The sequence below is a fragment of the Puntigrus tetrazona genome, chromosome 7, assembly GCF_018831695.1.
Source record: "Puntigrus tetrazona isolate hp1 chromosome 7, ASM1883169v1, whole genome shotgun sequence".
Taxonomy (NCBI): Eukaryota; Metazoa; Chordata; class Actinopteri; order Cypriniformes; family Cyprinidae; genus Puntigrus; species Puntigrus tetrazona.
Window position 1 is genome coordinate 39,828,951 of NC_056705.1, and position 20,000 is coordinate 39,848,950.

Consider the following 20,000-nt stretch of genomic DNA (forward strand, 5'->3'; position numbering starts at 1 on the left):
GACTTGCAGACTGCTGCTTCTCGAGGGAGGCCCAGGCTCGCCGTCCTGCTTGTTAGGGGGAAAACACAGTGTTTCGTGGGGCTTCGAGGACATGCTGCCCACGCCAGAGAGCAGCGCCGCTGGAGCGGAGAGCAAGGGTGAGCCTCGGATAAAATGGCTTTTGTATCTGCGCTAGAAAAGCGTTCGCACGGTTCCCGCTGTTGATTAGAAGTAAGTGAACCTCCGGTCTTTTGCTCGCTCAGACTCCCTCTGTCATCTTTCTCTCTCTGTTTGCCCGTCTCAGACACAGACCTGGGCCGCAGCCTGGCTACAGACGGTTTCTATCTCTACACGACAAACTCTTTTGGGAAGGGCTTGAGCAAGCTGGGCTCGGGGCAGCATGGGACGCTGAGGTAACACTCGACACAATCACCACTTCACCTCCTGCCCTGCTCTTCTGTTTGTGCCAGTAACCTCCAGGCCACTATTGTGCTCTTTCTACAGCTCCTGCTTTGTTCTGCTGTCTCTTTCATTTCTGCTCTGTGAGCAACTACGTTTGTTAGATGTTCGGACCCTGTGAAATTCAGCTGCCGGTGTCTTTTGGTGATTTGGCGAAACTTTTTTTTTTTGAACCTGGTTTAAGTCTATTCACGCCCGGATAACGACGACTGGTCTGAATGTTGGACCATAAAATCTTCATCCAATCATATACCTCGGTCCGAACGCTGTGATAGGCTGTGCTGCCTGCCTGTCATTATATGTGTTTGCGTACCTCTGTTTGAGCAAGCGTTTCAGTACACGATTGCAGACAGAGCGAGAATGAAAGGTTGTACTATTATAAGCGTTGACGCCGTCTCTGGTTAGCCTGTGAGCGGTCATGCGTTTGAGGAGGCGTGGCTTTGGAGATTGATTTGCAGGGAGGGTGGGATCTTGCGCTTTCTGCCCTAACGTTAACTAATATTCGGCGTATTTGTTTAATAGTAATTAGCATCTGTCAGCTAAAAATACTCCACTTGGCAGGTTCCTGAAACCCAAACCTTTGACCTCTGCTCTTCCTCCCAGGGGTTTTGTGTACTGTCGCAATGAGGAACTGGAGGCGGGCTGGGTGGCGCACAGCAGCGGCTTTTTGCTCCACCGTCCAGCCTCTTTTGACACCAAACCTCATCAGCTGTGCCAGGTCATCGACCCCTTTACGCTTCAGGTATGACCCCTGCATTGCTCACGTTACACTTTTAAAGTGACACCGCTAGTGTGTATTTGGTGTCATTTTGTATCGCGTGTAAAGTGTATTATTTCGATTATGCTTGGAAAATAAAACCGTTGCATGATTTATCGAGTTGTTTTGGAAAACATCTCACTTTTAGTCGATGTTTCGGCATATGCTGGTAAAAAATGCACGTTGAAAATTAGGAATGCATGCAAATATTTGATAAATTTAATTTTATTTAAGTTTGTACCCCTTCTAATTTTAGTTTTAAGTTTGGAAAAGCAGTCCCAAAAAACGTAATTAAAAAAAATAAACACTATTTTATATTCTTGTCTGGAAGTTTGCTTGATGACTTTTTTTTTTTCTCAAAGTTGCATGGAATCTTGGAAGTTAGACTTGAATCCAGTTTTGTAACGCGTAGATGTCAGTTGACCCCAAAAATGCCATCATATGCTATTAAATGCAAAACATTTTGAAGTGAATCTGAATTGAATCTATATCACAATGACGTTAAGGGAAGTTGCCCTGCCATGCTTTACTCTGCTTCACTCTCCAAACTCTCTTACGGGACACAGACATGGCATTGCTTTTCTGTTGAAGGTTTCCCACGTAGTAGCGATGCCGCTTCATCACTTCCCAGTGGGCAGCAGCTTGACCAGCCTGCGTCTGTGTTCTGATGGTACCTACCTCTACTGGGTCTGGTCACCCGTCAGCATCAACGAGAAAACCCAGAAAGGCCACTCTGTCTTCATGGATGTCTTCCAGCTAACGGTAGGAGACTTTGCCGATAGTAGCGTTGACATTAGTGTAACCCCAGTGAAAATGAAGCCCACTGCAGCGTACGTATGGAAACAGTATACTTGTGTGAACTTGTTTTCTCACACTTAAGTGCCATTAATTGACAATATATTGTCTCATATTATATGCTATAACTGCATTTTAACATGACCCAACTAAGCAGGACTGTACATTTTTACATATGATTTTATAATTCTATTCATATTCTATCTTTAATGTACTGACAAGCATGTATGCTGAACCTAAATGTACTTAATGTCTTTTTTTCTATTGAAACTTGATTCTTAATATCGAAACGCAGTTTAGTGCATATATTAATTCTAATGCAATGCAATATGGAATTACAAACCACGGTTAAAATTATAAATAATAAAATCCTTTCAAAGCAAGACAAAAGATGATTAAAGCAATGATTTAAGCAAAACATTTCAGTTGCAAGGTCATTTTAAAAGTGTAGTTAAGTGTGTTAAGAAACTCTCTTTGTCACTTAACTGGGCTTTTAATTTTATTAACGTTGTATTATATTATTACACACTACAAGTGCGCGTTTAGTACATTTAAGTGCACTTATTTTCACAAGCGCTCCCATCACAAGCTCCTAATATCCTTTTTGGTTTTTTTGCAGACCGAGTTGGGTCTGTGTGTGGCCAGTCCTATACAGGACCGGGTGATCCTGTCTCGAAAGGAAGGCGAGTCCTCAAAGTGTTTGAACGAGCTGCTCCTGAGCCGCATGTCGCGCTTTCGCGCCTCGCACTCGTCCACGCTGGCCGCTCTCACCGGCTCCGCCATCACCAACCCCGTCAAAGAGGAGCAGTCGGGTAATGCCGCTGTGTGTTGTTTGTGCCTCGGCTGTTCCCAAGCTCCAGCTCCTTTGGCTTAGTTTCTGCGATAATGGGAGCGCTGGGAAAAAGGAAGTGCGTTTAAATATACGTATTTGTACCTCAAATGTTAAAAGTGTATTTTCCAAAAACTGCACTAACGTGTAATGTAATGTCAATGAAATAAAAAGTGACTTAAGTGAAAAAAAACTCCATGACTGCGTTTTGAAAAACACACTTAAGTACACTTTTATCTTTTGTAATAATGTCAAATTAAGATCATTAGCCTTTGATGATCTTTTAATAACCCATTTTGATGGTTGACTAACATACTAAATCACGTGTAAAGTACTTGATTATAATTTGAACTGTAGTGTGTTATTAGATATTACATTTGTAGATGATATATTTTAACTTAAATTTTCAACTTCATTGTTACAAATATATTTAAATAGACCATAAGTCGTGTATTTGCCGCTCTACTGTGGATGTTAAGTGTAGTTATAAAAGGTGCATTTTTAAAGGAATAGAGTGATCGTTTTATTGATTTGAAGTCATTTGCAGTGAACAGAAGTGGATGGCACTGCTATTTTAGACCTTACAGGCAAAATATTACGCTGTTTACATGAAGAATTGTTTTGGAGCTTAAGTTCAGTATGTAAACTATTATTATTATTATTATTATTATTATTATTATTATTTTTAATAATTTATTTTTTCGTGCTGCCCCAGTTTTTGATTTTGTATAATTTTAGCATAATTGAGATATTATTATTTTTAGTTTTTTTTTTAATCAGTTGGTTTTAGTTAGATTAAAATATTAAAGCTACAGTCCACCAAAAACACGGCTTGGAAAATAGATTCATGGTATACTCATTTAATATTTAAATTTTGTAAAAAAAAAAAAAACTTTTAGTTATTTTTTTTATGTTACGTAATTTCAGGTCATTACAATTTATTATATTAATTTTTTTTTAACTTTTTTTTATGGTTTTAATTTTAGTTAAAGAACTGGTTGACTTTCAAATAAAAATTTCTTGATAAATTACCCCCATGTCATGCAAGATTTGCATTTCGTTCTTCAGTCAAAAACATTCCAGAATTTTAATCCATATACTGAACTTCAGTGGACTCCAAACGGTCGAAAATAAGTTTCAGTGCCGCTTAAAAGGGCTATAAATGATACCAGACGATGAATGAGGGTCCTATCTAGCGATGCCATGCTTGTGATATGTCATTATGTTGAAAAGGTCATGCTTGACGTAGGCAGAAGTTCAGAGTCTATAAAAAATATGTGTCCCTGAACATTCAACAAGTTTTGAACGCTCCTCATCCTCCACATTTGTAAACACTGACTCTGTATTTCCGTCCTACGTGACACGTAATGACGTATTACACGCATATACATTATTTTATTTTTAAATGACTGATTGTTTCGCCAGATAGGACCCTCATTCATCATCTGGTATTATTTATAGCTCTTTGAAGCTGCGCTGAAACCGTTTTTGACCGCTTGGAGTCCATTGAAGTGCACTCAGTCCTCCAATGTTTTCTTTAAAAACATTAATTTTGACTGAAGAAAGAAATACATAAACATGTTGGACGGCCCGGGGTGAGTAAACCAATCCTTTAAGTCTAATAAGGATAGCGTTCACATCTGTGCCGTGCTGTAATTCTTCACTGTGGTTTTAATCGCAGTGTTGATCGTTGGTCTCTTGTTTTTTCCTCTCGTCCCAGTAGTCAACACAAGCTGTGGTCTTTCTGTAAAAGCCCTGAGGAAGACGCCGATGTATGTATGCGGCACGTATCTGGTGATGCTGGCACCTGCTCCAGGCGTAGCTGGGAGCTCAGCCACCCGCTCGCTGTTCGGTGGCTCCAGTGGCCTTTCTTCGCTCAAGAGTAAGATCTTTATACCAAAAACAATCATTTAACCTGTTGCTTTAGCATCGTTTTGCACTGAACGCTGTCATGGATGGTGTCGGAATGGTTTTTAGTCTTAGACCTAACACCACAATTACTTCATCAAATATTTAACAATTAAATGAAACAAATATATACCATATATATGTGTGTGTATGTATATATGTATATGTGTATATATGTATATATATGTGTGTGTGTATGTATATGTGTATATATATATATGTGTGTGTGTGTGTGTGTGTGTGTGTAGTGTATATGTGTATATATATGTGTATATATATGTGTGTATTTGTGTATATATATATATATATATATATATATATATATATATATATATATATGTGTGTGTGTGTGTGTGTGTGTGTGTGTGTGTGTGTGTGCGAAGATATATGTATAAACATATAATAATACATTTATTAATAATGACATTTAAAAAACATTTTAGACTTAATATTAAGTATTAATAAACAATATGTCTGTAAACATGGTAAACAGATTTTATTTATACTTTGAATGAAAATATAACTTTTTCAGCCTTGTTAACGTTTGCGTGATCTTTCCTAGTCTTGGCGTCTAGTTTGGTGTTTAACCTGACCGATGGTCAGTTTAGCAGTCGTGCTGACCTGGTAGACGCTCCAGGAAGTTCTCTGGGCCGCGGGGCTCAGGTTGCAGGACTGGGTAAGAATCAGACACAACCCCTTGAAGGAATCATTCTTTCTTTCTTTTAATGACAGCAGTCAATATATGAGTGACACTACGTTTTTATAACGCCTGTTCCAGGGGCCTGTTATGATGCTCTTAATAATTTGATCTGGACCTGCTCCAGCGACTACATGGACCAGTGGTGCAATCCTGGGAATCAGGCCTTCCATCATGTGTGCCAGCGGCTGGGCGTCAGTCACGTCATCAGTCAGCCTAAAGGTACTTCAGCTACGCCTGCGTGAGCAGAAAGTACAAAACAGTTAGCTTTTATTGGTTATTTTTGTATGGCGTGAGATTCTACAACTAAACATTTTTGACTTTTGAAACATTACGCCATGTTCTATCTGGAGGTGTTTCCTGCTATTTCCACTAGTGCTGATTTTTCTAAAATGTCCACTTATACTTTGAAAGAATATACTTAAGTGTGAACCGAATATAATGTTTCCCGACGCATAATTGTATGCTAATTGCAGCTAAATTAAAATGTGATATAATTTAAGTTTTATATTAAATGGAATCAGCTGAATTTTAGCATATTTTTGACCTGCTTAAGTAGGACTTAAGTGAAACTTTATTTGTAATTGCTTAACTATGTAAGTACCGACTTACTAAAATATGCATGCTGTGTTTGTAATTGCACATTTGTAATGATGAAGTTTAAATTTAGTACAATTAAAATATATTCATTTTAAATAACACGCTGCAATTAAAATGATTTCAGGTAAAAAAAAACTAATTTTGTACTTAATATACTAAAAATCATACTTTAGTACTTTTAAAGATAAGCTACGCAAATAGAGCGCTTTAAGTACATTAGGGAGATGTACCTGGGATAATTAAGTATCAAAACAAGTGTACGACAAAGGGTTATTAAACAATGATTTAAAATGTGATCTAAAGTAGAACTTTTAATTAAGTTAAAAGTGTTTTAAAAGTGCACTTAAGTGTGATGAGAAACAGTCATGAAAGAATCAAAAATAAATAGGAAAAAAAAAGTTTCCTTTTATTTAATTTAACGGTTTCATAGTTTTTGAATATACTTAGAAGATTTTAAGTACACTCTTAAGTGCACTTCTTTTTCACAAGGGTGATGTTTTTTGCTGACAGGCCACTTGCTACACAAAGCATTTTTTTATTTTTATTATTTTTTAGATGTGCAGAAATGATCTGTATTATTTTCCCTGTAATATGTTTTTGACTCTTTACGACAGAAGAAATGATAGACACATCCAAAGTGATAAACCAGCTGCTCCATCACGTCGGTGCCATGTGCATCCATCAGCTCAACCTGCTGGCGGCCAGCAGTAACCTGCACCTGGGAACCTTCATAGGAAAGCAGCCCATGGAGGCCTGCCACTTCAGCTCCATATGTGACGTCATGGAGAAGGCCATGGTGAACGGAGACACGTGCATCATCCGCTGCATTCTGGTCGTCTTTCAGGTGGGCGTCGGCCAGATAAAAACGTTTTTTGAAGAAGCCGTTTAATAGCAGTGCTAATAGCAGATCATTTCTATCCAGGTTGTGTTCCAGTTTTTTAATCTAAATTCGGAGCAGAACCGGGACTGTGTGAAGCGTTCGGGACTGTTGCTGTGGCAGTTGCTCATGGCTCCTCACGATCAGATAGAGCCGGAAATACAAAGAGAAGTGTGTCTCGCCATCAGGTGAGCCTTAAAATGAAGTCAGAAGATCCAAAAAATCGAAGTGCGTCCCATTATGTGTAATAACTGTAAACCGCTTTTCGTTTTTCTCATTAGCTCAGGTTTAAACACCTTGTACCAGAGCGAATCGGAGTTGAACAACCTGCTGAAATTTGTCTTCACAGAGGGTGAGAGTTGCAAACACACTCAGACGTGGTCCTGAAATCATTTTATGATAAGTCAAGTATCGTTTTATGCAAGCGTTTGTTTTCTAAATGTAATGTCCAAGCGGCAGGCAGTGAGCTGGTCGATTTTGCTAGCCTAAAATAAAAATCTATAGCTATGAACCTTTCAAGCATATAACAGTGTTTAAAGGTTAAACCCAGATAAATGCGCATGATATCGCATAGCTTACGTGAAGAGTGGACGCTAAAGCGAGCGTTCGGGACACCGAGGCTCCAGCACGATTTTATTTTTCACGTGTGCAACTTAAAATACACCATCAAGATCTTCACAAAAAATTAACCGAAACTCAGCGGATGCATGCCTCACAATCAAAATATAGCATTAGCAAAAAACGTACTGCTTAACAACATTAAAAAACTCTTTCATTATAATCATGAGCCATAAAAATGAGTTCTCCCTGAAGGTGAGTCTAATGAGGAGATGGCGAACTTTATTCTTGCGACATAGACTCATTAGTTTATTAGCAAATAATTCAAATATCTCTTTATTATGTTCCCGACACACTCATCGTGTTTAGTGCTTTTGCTTATGCTCTGCGTCAAGCTCCAGCCTATTGTTTGTTCTAGTTAGCGTCGAACGATTTCATTTCGATGATTCGCTTATGCCAATAATTACTACGCTTCTGTTTTTTTCTGTAGGGGAGAAGAACAGTGGTTTGTCTCAATTACGGGATGTTATATTAAACAACCTTGCCAACCAGTTACAGAAGAACCGCTTTGGTAGTGAGGACGATGACCACTACAGGTAACAAGTCAACCCACGTTCTTTCCTTGCCATCTCGACAAAAACGTGGTGTCATTTCCCTCGATAAGTGTCTGCGAATGTCCGTAGACGTCTTGTGGTTAATGTCACTTTGGCCCGTCTTCGCCTGCAGGCTGAAAGATGAGCTGCTGCAGTGCATCTTGAAGACTGTAGTGCGCGAGTCGTGTCTGCTCATCACCAAATGTCAAACCGTTTCCAAGGAAGACCTTCAGAAGCTTCTGTCCACCGTACCTGTATGTGACTTCCACATAAATACGTCGCAGAATTGCTTTGTGGGAAGAAGATGCTCTTCTGCGAGCCATTAGCTTTCCCAACCCTTGTGAAAAAGAAGTGCATGCTTTAAAAAAAAAAAAAAGAGCGCTGTTGCTGTAATAATATGGCGCTTAATTGCAACGCAAGTTGAAAATATTTTGTAGCTAAAAAATCGAATTAGCTGAAATTTAGAAACTTTTTGAGCCAACTATTTGTAGGCTTAAGAACATCTTTATATGTTATCTAATAATAATAATTTGTTTAAAGTACTGCTGAATGTACTGACTGGCGTTTATGATAAGCTACAACATAGCGTAGTGTTATTTTTATTAATAACTTTAATGTAAAAGTGATTTAATGTACTTTACATGTGCCTTGGTATGCCAGTCAAAATAAGTGTAATTTAATGCACGACAAAAGATTATTGCAACAATTTAAAATGTACTTTAAATCTTTTCCTTTGAGATTATTACTAAAGTCTACTTAAGTGTATTCAGTCACTTAAGTGGATTTTATTTCGTTAGTATAGTACGCTTTAAAACAAAAAAAGCACTTCTTTTTCACGAGGGATAATACAGCCATAATTTGAAATAACTGTCTTTTGTCTGCATGAATTAATAAAGTGCTTTTAATTAACTGACAGCACTTCCACATTAACAGGTAGCGTCACCGAGCTTGCGTTATTTAATGGCTGTGCAGAACCATTTGCTCAGCAACACCATCCTGCTCCACCCGGACGACATTGATGATAGTGACAGCTCCCTACAAGGGGAAACAATGAAGGTACAGGTAAACATCCCCTTTCAAAACCCTATGATCTCTGATTGGTTAGCGTGGACTGCCGGGGGCCCCGTCCTGGGAACGAGGAACATGCAGGAGTTGATTGCATCGGTGTTAAGTGGGTTCGTCGTCGCGTGGGCTGTATACGTAGTGCGCAGCGGTTTCAGTGCGTTTAATTTCCAATTTATTTATTATTTGGCAAATTGTCACGTTGCAAGAACCGGTAATTTAGGATGGGATGTTCACTTCTTGGTGTGCTTCTAAAACTAAATTCAGCATAGATTTAATTGATTCTGATGTTTTGATTAGACTTATTTTCAGTTCTGGAAATATGTCAGCATTTTGAGAACTGTGCTAAACCAATTCACAGGGCAGGGCGCTAAGATTTAAAACAGAGCCGTTCGTGACACTTAAGTACACTTTAAAAGTGCAATTTATAATAATATCAGATTAAAGGTGCTGTATGCAATTTTTTGACTGAAGCATAAAAGTGTTTGCAGATATTTAAGAAAGGTTAGCGTTTTAGCACCCCGGGTTGCCTGTTGGTGCAAAACAGTGTATTTCATTTAATTCATCGCAATGTTCGCTCGTTCCTGTTGGTGTCGTCAATCTGGCAACCTGCGTGTGCGTCAAGTCCGTTGAGGAGGTGCCGGGTAAAAAAAATGAATTCGTTAGTTCTGCATACAGCACCTTTAAAGTATGTTTTAAAAGATTTTGTTTTAATATTTTGTCATGCTTTGAAGAAGTGCATGTAAAGTACTTTTAACTCTTGTGTGTTCTATATTATAGTTGTTAATATTTTAAATGCTTTTATCTTAAATGCATTTTTAAAAGTTTCAGCTGCAAATATGTATATACATAGAAATATGAAATTACACATAAGATACACTTAAGTCCTAATTAATTGGGCCAAAAATCACTATACAGTTTAGCTAATTGCATTTATTATAAATTTAAACTATAATATATTTCCATCTTATTACAAATTGTGAAAACTTAAAATTAGGTGTATTCTAATATTGTAGGTATATTGTTTCTATACTAGAGCGTACATGCTATTCACAAGAGCTCTCTGAGAAAAGTGTGTGTTGAATGAACGTGTTCCCATCAGGAGCTGCAGACCAGCATCCTATCGCTTGCCTCTAAGATCCTGGTGGGATGTGATGAGGTCCTGGAGACGCTTCAGCAAGTCACCAGCTCCCTCATTAACAGCAGCATCAGCGATCGAGAGAACAGGTGCGTATCTTCTTCGGTGGTGCTTTAGATGTATTAGGGCGGTCAGTTTAACATGTTAACTTAATTAGTTATATTAAAAAAATAATGCGGTTCAATTATGTTGAACGTCATGTTAGTTTTCATACTGATGACAAATATAGTGCAGAGCAACAACTCTAGATATTGGGGCAAAAACACTACTTTGTGCATTTTTGTCTCATATGTGTATCATAGAGCTGTTTGTCTAAATGCCACAAGTTCAAATGTGATTTTATGCAGTTCAGGAAATAATAAGGCAATATTGTATAATCATAATATTGTCTGTACCAATTAATCCACAGCAGAATTGTTGTACGTCTCTGAGCAAGACGGCTGTGTTTAGTCTCTAAAGGATGCATGTTTTGAACGAATCGAGTTACTCAGTGATTCAAACGGCCGTTCACAGAGAGAGCTGAATGAATCAGCCGTTGGAACGAATCGAATGAATTGCTCCCAAAGACTCTCACTGTCACCAGCTCACAGTATTAGTTTAAAATGTAAAGGGATAGTTTAAGTATGCCATCGTTTTATCAAACCCGAATGACTTGGGCTACTTTCTTTAGTGGAACATAAAAAATCCTGTAAAAAAAGCTGTTTCGGTTACCATTTTTGATGTTGATTCAAATAAAATATTTCTTGCTAAAGTTACTGTTTGCAATGCTTTCTCATTTAACACAAAAATAGCTCCAAATAATATTTTCGTGGTATTTTAGCAGTCAAATGTGCTGTATTTAATTGGTTTACTTATTTTAACTAACTGGCCAAATTTGCACCAAAGCACTTTCCTTTACTTACCATCTTCTTGACGCTTTTTTTTTTTTTTAATGTCAAGACTGAGAGGACTTGAGCAGGTGACGAAGGCCACGATGTTGGGTCACTTGTTGCCGGTCCTGTTGACGTCGCTGATGCACCCGAACCTTCAGACCCTGACGCTGGCGGACGCTCTCATGCCGCAGCTGGTCCAGCTGGTCCTCTATACCAGTCAGGTGTGGGCCTTATCATAGTATACCGTAATAATCGAGTGTCTTCAAATGGCTTTAAAGTACATATTATACAAAAATAAATAAAAATAGGGCTGCCCTTGGATTTTTCTGGTCCACAGAGTTCGGGAAGGCAGAAAGTGCATCCTGCTTGCTTTCCTTATTTTACAAAAGCACAGCGTTGATGCAGGCTTTACGTATTAATTTCTAATAAAATTATATAATATTATATCTCTAATTCATCAGCAGAATAATAGTAAATATATAGTAAATATCGACCAGTTCCTATTCAGTGTGCACGGATGCCTCATGTTTTTGGAAGAAGTCCCTTTTCTCACCAAAGCTGCATTTATTTGATATAAAAATATAAAGTAAAATATTGAAACATGTTACGATTTGAAATATCAGTTTACTGTGTGGCCGTATTGTAAAATATAATCGATTTCTGTGAATTTTTACGTCTTCAGTGCGACACGATCCTTCACAAATCATTCTAATATACTGATTGGCTTCTTGAGATGCATTTATTATTAATCTTAAAAGTAGCACTGATGAATATTTAATATTTCACGCTCAGTCTTTACTGTTACTTTTGTTACAATTTCATGCGTGCTTGCTAAATAAAAGTATTAAAAAAAAACAATAATAATAATAATAATATAATAATAAATAAATCTGGCCTTAAACAGTAAATGAAAATGAGCAGAATCTCCACAAAAATTACAATATGTGTTTTGTGCATTTTTCAAATTTTCTGTGTCTCTGTCCAACAGACTGCTTTGCTCCTGAAGACACATTCACCATTATTTGTTGAGGACTCACCGATAAATCAAGGCTCCAACCCACCCTCGTTAAATGACAGGTAAATTATTTAACAGTTTTTTTTTTTTTTTTTTATTACATTAAAAGAAACACGCTGGACAAAAGCAAAATGAAGTAGTTTTTATTTCAGTTTCCAGATTCTGGAAGAGAGAGAGGAGCCGGGCTTTCTGACTGGCCTGAAGATCCCTGCCCCGTGGGCCGCTGGGAAAACGGTGGAAACGGTTCATCCGGTGCGAGACAACTACAAATTTAAAGAAACGGTGCACATACCTGGAGCTCGGTGTCTCTACCTCCGCTTCGACCCGCGCTGCTCCTCACAATACGACTACGACAAGGTTTTTACGCCTTTTCCCGCTGCTCTTCTCGTTCACGCCGCAGTAACCGTGACGCTCACAACCTCTCTTGTTGTTCAGCTGGTGATTTACGCCGGGCCGAACACAAATAGCCGTAAGGTGAGTGAGTATGGAGGAAACACCATGGGTTACGGGAGCCGCAGCGTCTTAGGAACCGGGTGGCCCAAAGATCTGGTCAAGGTGAGGAACACCTTCATGAAATGTGTGGTTATTTTCATTATTTTTTTTACTTTTCATAATATCTGCGTCTTGATACGCAATGTTTACTACGATATCAATGGCGAATGTGACTTTTATATTAAATAAAGCCTGATTAAGGAAATTACGTTGATTTAATTGTGCCATTTGACCGCCACTAACAGATTTTTTCAAAAGGCTTAGAGCTTCTCGAAAGCGGATGTTTTCACTGTATTTCTGAAGGAAACATAAAATGTTGGATGTCGTGTTGGTTTCATCTTGCACTTAATACCTGGGAAAGAGAACCTGCATATGTATGCCGCCAAAAATGAAGTGGGAAACACTGCCGTAATTATTTAATTCTACTTCTATACACCAGATAATCACAAAAAAGAATTGAATTAAACGTGTGTGTGTGAAAGCGCCTTGAAATGATAAATACCTTTCTGTGTTCGTGCACACTTGGCAGATAAAGCGCGTTATACAATAATTGAAGCTGTCTTCAGACATCAATGCGTCCAGTCTGGCGTGTTTTCAGGTGGAAGGAGATACCGTGACGTTCTCTTTCGAGATGAGAAGTGGCCGTGAGCACAACACCCCAGATAAAGCCATGTGGGGTTTCTCGTGCACCGTCCGAGCGCAGGTACCCACCGGCTTTTAAATGCGCGCGAATCGTAGCATTTAGAGTGAAAAATGTAAATAAAAAATGCCATTACCTGCGTTTTAAAGCTTGAGCTGGTACGTGTGTAAATTAAAAGCATTAATCATTGGAAGATGAATCGCACCGAACGGACGTGTTGAATCGGCAGGCTCAGTTGATTCTCAATCTGTTGCTTGTTTCAGGAGTCGTCTGAGGACGTGTCCGGCGGGCTGCCCTTCCTGGCTGATCTGGCGCTGGGTTTATCAGTGCTGGCCTGTGCCATGTTACGCATCCTCTATAACGGCCCGGATATCACACGAGAGGAGGAGGCCTGCCACGACCTGCTCTGCTCCAAACTCCTGCAGAGGTGTGCTGCTTCACCTGTCCATCGCACGGTTCAAGCGACTCGTTTCGTTCCAGTGAAATCACAAAATAAGACGCACACAAGCATGTCCCTGCTTTTAACATCCAATCAATTGGTTTTAACGGGGAAACGCCACTTTTCTTGAAAATAGTCTCGTTTTCCAACTCCCCTAGAGTTAATAAGTTGAGTTTTACTGTTTTTGAATCCGTTCAGCCGATCTCGGGTTCTGGCGATAGCACTTTTAGCATAGCTTAGCATAGATCATTGAATCGGATTAGACCGGTAGCATCGCACTCAAAAATGATTTTCAATATTTTTCCTATTCACAGCATGACTCTTCTATAGTCACAATGTGTGCTAAGACAGACGGTTGCCATTTTCCTATATAGTTCCTAGTTCAAATCAGCCAATAAAACCTTTTACGTTGGTCTTAGCACTTGATGCAACTATAGAGGAGTCAAGTTTTGTCAAGAGTCCCAACTACATAAGGCCACCTAACGTTACAACCAACTTTAGTGGAATCGACGCAAGTTATTTTAATGTACGTCTCTCGTGTTTTATGTGTAAGGTGTCAGTGGCAGGTGGAGGCTAATGGAGCGATCTCTCCTGCTCTCACGCCGTCTCCGTCTCCTCTGCCTTTGACCATTGACGAGGAGCGAGAGTTCACCTATCCTTCAGACATCCTCGTCCCTCCTCCAGGCCCGATGCCAGGCGCTTGCTGTGAGCTTCCCCGCATCCACTTACCCCCGGGCATTATGGGCCGCCTCAGAGAGCTGTCTGGAAGAGGCCGGCCTCAGTTTCGCCCCAGCATCAAGTGAGCGTGTTATATGGAAACTACTTGATAGGGAATGTAGGAGAACGTTTAAATGTGGTCAGAAACGTGTACAGAAGACTAGAATCACCACCTCCGAAAGGAAGCAATCAATTTATTTATAAAAAAAAATAAAAATCTAAATGAAACACTTGACATGTATTGCCTAATACGTTGCCATATTTAAAAAGAAATGATTTGAAAAATGTTGTTAATAAATAAGTACATTTCATTGGTTGCTTCCTCAACTGCAATTTTTAATGTTCAGTAGAGTTGAATTTGAAGACGGACAAAGAAACATTAAATAAATAATATTTACCAATTTTATATATAATACATTATCTGTGTGTTATACTATTTTTAACATATAATCAATATGTCAGCTACATTTTACAGCAATGTCCCATTTTTTAGGATTAGTTAATCATTTAGTTAACATGAACTAACCTGTTTTATATATTTGTAGATATATTAAGGTTGTGAATTGGAACTGGTTCGATTTGATTGGGATAAAGTCGTCAATAATTGGATTCAGTTCGATATCACGATCATATAAATGCATATAGATGCATCACGATTATATAAACATGAATGCTACCTTCTTTAATTGTGACTCAGAGAGGTGATCCGTCCCGATGTGATGGAGGAAGTGATCGTGTCGTGTGTCATAAAGCACCTGGGTCTGGTGGATGCTCTCCAGTCGCTCGTCAACTTCCAGTACAGAGAGATGCACAGAGACGAGCACAACCTGCTCTGCAAGATCATGGCCGAGACCTTCAAGAAGATCAATGCGATGGAGAGACAGCTACAGGTGAGGGCCGCAGCAGTGCTCCTCGCGTTCGTCCTGCGTGACGCTCTTACCGTATCCTGCGTCTGGGTTCCTTTCAGAGTGTGGCTGAACTGGAGCAGAAGTGGCAGAACGAAGCAGAAGAAGCTCAACAGGGCAAACTGGAGAACAACTCTCCCTTCTTCCACGACTATCACTTCTTCGAGGTCAGCAACGTCAAAAGAAGTATAGTTTAAAATTGCTTGCATGTTAATTGCAATCAAATGAAAATGTATTGTACTATTAAATGCAATTAGCTGTATTTTAGAGCACTTTTGGCCCTCTCGAGTAGGACTTGGTAGATCTTTACAAGTACCCCTTGCTCCAAAAATGAGAGGTTGCAGAGCGTTCTTAGCTATACTTGCTGTCACTGTATTGTGTTTTGATTGGTTTACGTCACCCTTGGTTTTGTAACCTGTGGCCCACAGAACAAAATGAAGGAGCTGGAGCTTCTGTGTTCACTGAAGGAGGTTCCTCTGGACTGCACTGATCCAGAAAATGCTGTCATGGCTCTGAGGTAAGACGTCAAACATATCTGTTCTTCTGTAGCGGTCAACGTTTTCCTCAAAGCTTTTTGGTTGCACCTGCTCTACTGTGAGTAAGATAAGTAAAATAAGAGTAAGATGCAACGCGTCTCAGAGCTGTGGAGTGGTGTGGCACGTGTTTGTGACGCGTGGCCGTGTGTTTGGTTTGAATCAGAGAGAAGTTTTTCCACGAGGTGAACTCCACGCAGCAGCAGAGGAGCTCCGTGCCGTTGGCCAAAACCAAAGCGCTGGTGAAGAGCCTGATCAACCGCTCGGAGCTGCTGCTGCACGTCACCATCGCCCCGCAGTGCAAGAGTCTGTCCTCAACACCGACATGCACACCAGGTGACTCACACACACACACACACACGCACGCACGCACGCACGCACCCACGCACGCACGCACGCACACACACACACACACGGACGCTCCTAACGGCCCTTGGAACTGTTCCTGTTTACAGCCTGTAAGTCGGTGTCAGACACCAAGTCGATGGTTCCTGTGGTGAAGCAGCCCGTGTTCCTGCGCAGTATGTCCGCTCCCTCAGATTTGGAAATGATTGCCAGCAGTGATGTGGAGTTCACACACGGAGCGCAAAGGTAGCCCAGACTCGGCATCAAAACACAGTTAAAAGACGAACGGCTCTAATTTCTGATAATATACGAAGCATGTATTAATGAATTAAGATTCTAATAAACCGTATTAAACCATGTTAGTCTATGTAGTTCAATATTATTGTTAAACTCTGCAGAGGAAAAGTTTTTTTTTTTTGATTATTAACATTAATTAAAACATGCATTTATTAATTTTTGTAAAGCTATTCCTATGCAGACCATTCCGAGTCCAAAAACAAAACTCTGTTAGTTCAGATGAATCAAAAAAAAAAAACAGTGATGTTAAGTCAATTTTTACAAATAATTGTTTGACTTTCTAGTATTTCTTCATGCATTCATTTAATGCCTTTTTATGTATGTTAAATACGTTTCGTTTTGATTATTATTCAATAACTTGACTTTAATTATGTCTGCTTCTGAATTAAAAGTCAGTTTTATGTTAATTTGTTTGTTTTTTACTAATAAAAAAATCAAAAATGGTTGCTACAATTTGTTGCAAAACTAATTGTCTAGTATTTATTTAGGTATTGCATATGTGCATTAATTTCTTTATGCATTTTATGCACATTTATGACATTAGTGTATTTATTTATTTTATATAATATTAGTAAAATATTTAACTTATTTAATTCACTTATTAGATTTATTTTTTAACATTTGTTGCTCAGTGTATTATTATATATTTATTGATTTTTGGCCATTTCGAAACGCTGCTGCAAGCTCTATACTAACTAGCCTTTCCGTCCGTGCAGGAGACGCCTCCATCCGTCCAGTCACAGGAGCAGCTCTTTTACTCTGCTGCAGTCGTTGGTCATTGAAGACAGCAAGGACAAACCCACGTACAGCGTGCTGCTGGGACAGCTGTTCGCCTTCATAGGAACCACTCCCGATCAGACCGTAAGATCAGACCCATTCAGCAGGACAGCGGTGTTGCTCACAGACGAGCATCGGCATTAAAGAGCGTCTCCTGCCCGCAGGTGTCCAGCAGCAGCTTCCTGTCGGCGGCCCAGACGCGCTGGAGGAGAGGCCGTACCCGGAGACAGGCTCTGGTGCACATGAGGGAGCTGCTGACCGCCGCTGTCCGGGTCGGAGGGGTCACTCACCTGGTCGGCCCCGTCACAATGGTCCTGCAGGGCGGCCCTCGGTACGCTTAACCCATCACACTCACACAGACACTACTGCGTGGGAAGAAATGATCGGAGAAGGATGCATTAAATTGAACGACAGTGACAGCGAAGGCGTTATAAAAGATTTCTGTTTCAGATAAACGCTGTTCGTTTGAACTGTGCTCGTAATGTTAGAAGAACGCAAATGAAAAAGTTTTCAGATTTGAAGGATGCAATAAGATCTGGCTTCTAATGATTAAGTAGTTCAGATTCAGATGTTATTTTTTAAGGTACATAAAAGGTTTATACATTTTAATGTGATTGTTGGTAAATAAATGTAAACTGTACCGTGCATTCAAAGCTAAAATCAAAATGGCCAAAAAATGCGATTATAAAACTATTTTACATTTTTCTTAATAAAACAGTATTTGGCTTTCAATAAGCCTTTTCTAAAATGTACAGCTTGAAAATGGGGTTCGTCTTGTGTTCAGGTCAGTACTGTAATAATATCTCTCGAGCTGTAAAGCGGCATATTAGAATGATTTCTGAAGAATCATGTGACGCTGAAGACTGGAGTAAAGATGCTGAAAACCCACAGAAATCAATTACATTTTAACAGATATTCACATTAAAAATGTTTTAAGTTGTATTAATATTTCATAATATTATAGTTTTTACTGTATCTTTGCAGTTTTAGTGAGCATAAGAGACTTCCTAACAACCCCAAGCTTTTAAATGTTTTTTTCATTTTAATATTAGTAGATCAGTCTGCAGATCGTTGTATCTCTGCTTTGAAGCTTCAGCTGTCTCTCTGTCTGTATGTCTGTGTTTCTGTGTCTCTGTGTGTGTCTCTGTGTGTCTGTGTGTGTGTGTGTGTGTGTGTGTCTGTCTGTCTGTGTGTGTCTCTGTGTCTGTGTCTCTGTCTCTGTGTCTGTATGCGTGTGTGTGTGTCTGTCTGTGTCTGTCTCTGTGTGTGTGTCTGTCTCTGTGTGTGTGTCTGTCTCTGTGTGTGTGTCTGTCTGTGTGTGTGTGTCTCTGTGTGTGTCTCTGTGTCTCTGTCTGTGTGTGTGTGTGTGTGTGTGTGTGTGTGTGTGTGTCTGTGTCTGTGTGTGTGTGTGTGTGTGTGTGTGTGTGTGTGTGTGTGTGTGTGTGTGTGTAGAGTGGAGGAACTGACCTGCGGTGGCATGATGGAGCAGGTCCAGGAGGCCTTTGGAGAGACCATGACATCGGTGGTGTCTCTCTGTGCTCGTTACCCGATCGCCTGCGCCAACAGCATCGGCCTGCTGTGCACCATCCCATACACCAGGCAAGCGCTCCCTTATTTCATCCCATCAAGTATAGAGTTCTGTCCGTATGGAATAATGTAACGAGACCAAGGTGACGTCAACAGAACAGGAAAAATTTTAACTCCAACTTTCTTTTCTTTTTAAAAGTGCTAGTATCATATGTGTAGTAGTTAAAAAAAAATACAATGAAGTAGCATTTATTTGTATTTTTGGAGTTTCATTTTAATTGAAGTTTTAGAAATTTTGTGGGTTAGCCATAGTTTTTTGCTAATTCTTTTTTTATAAAATTTTTAGGTGAAACAATGCATATATGTTGATGATAAATAGTATTAAATGTAAAATTACAGCTCGCTTTTACTTAAAATGTATGTTTTCATTTTACCTTAAAAAAATTAATAAAATATATATATAAATATAATACTTTTTTATACTATTTATTATACTATACTTTTTCAGTTTCATGTTACATTTATCACATATTTATATATGTGATAAATAATGCCATTATGATGATGATGAATAATACTGATGTTATGAGCAATTTTTTATTTTTATTGTTGTCATTTCGATGTTATGGTTATTTTTATACAAAAATAAGCATTTTTATATTTTCCATTTGCCTATAAATGTAACGTTTTATTCAGCTTTGTAATTTTCATCGTGGTTTTCCCTCGGTATTTCTGCTTACCGCATTTATTTTATTACAGTTTTACCGCATTTGTCCGAAACGTTGAAATTGCGTTTAACTTTTGCTAGTTGAAACCTAACAATAAGAACACTGTAGAACAGAAAATGATGTTATTGCTGTGTGCCGCTGTGGTCAGGAGCGAGGAGCAGTGTCTGGTGCGCAGCGGTCTGGTTCAGCTCATGGACAGACTCTGTAGCCTCAGCAGTCAGAGAGAGAGCAGCTCCAACGAGAAACAAACCAAAAAACAGAAAGTAGCCACGATGGCCTGGGCCGCCTTCCAGGTGCTGGCCAACCGCTGCATCGAGTGGGAGAAAGTTGAAGGTGAGGAACGTTGAGAAGTACCGCAGCTAACGCGTTTAGCGCTCGCTGACGCTTAGCGGTGTTGTTGTTCAGGAGGCTCCACGGACGCGGTGCACTCGGGACTGGCTCGGCAGGTGTCCAGCTTGCTG

The 20,000-nt window shown here is 39.5% G+C and overlaps 1 protein-coding gene across 1 annotated transcript in view; it reads left to right on the plus strand.

Moving 5' to 3' along the window:
- The window catches only part of LOC122349259 (probable E3 ubiquitin-protein ligase HECTD4), a 58,134-nt gene that overhangs the window by 7,808 nt on the left and 30,326 nt on the right, over positions 1–20,000 (plus strand). Inside the window, 32 exon segments of the mRNA XM_043245237.1 lie at positions 10–137; positions 284–392; positions 1,042–1,180; positions 1,787–1,957; positions 2,610–2,802; positions 4,543–4,701; positions 5,290–5,403; positions 5,506–5,646; positions 6,639–6,868; positions 6,947–7,089; positions 7,183–7,253; positions 7,950–8,055; positions 8,186–8,306; positions 8,986–9,114; positions 10,217–10,341; positions 11,192–11,345; positions 12,113–12,201; positions 12,292–12,496; positions 12,575–12,694; positions 13,230–13,334; positions 13,535–13,698; positions 14,264–14,509; positions 15,125–15,317; positions 15,395–15,499; positions 15,761–15,849; positions 16,032–16,201; positions 16,321–16,456; positions 17,224–17,368; positions 17,449–17,615; positions 18,737–18,883; positions 19,688–19,872; positions 19,945–20,000. The exon segment at positions 19,945–20,000 is cut by the window's right edge and continues 98 nt beyond it. Of these exon segments, the coding sequence (XP_043101172.1) occupies positions 10–137; positions 284–392; positions 1,042–1,180; positions 1,787–1,957; positions 2,610–2,802; positions 4,543–4,701; positions 5,290–5,403; positions 5,506–5,646; positions 6,639–6,868; positions 6,947–7,089; positions 7,183–7,253; positions 7,950–8,055; positions 8,186–8,306; positions 8,986–9,114; positions 10,217–10,341; positions 11,192–11,345; positions 12,113–12,201; positions 12,292–12,496; positions 12,575–12,694; positions 13,230–13,334; positions 13,535–13,698; positions 14,264–14,509; positions 15,125–15,317; positions 15,395–15,499; positions 15,761–15,849; positions 16,032–16,201; positions 16,321–16,456; positions 17,224–17,368; positions 17,449–17,615; positions 18,737–18,883; positions 19,688–19,872; positions 19,945–20,000 (4,555 nt within the window).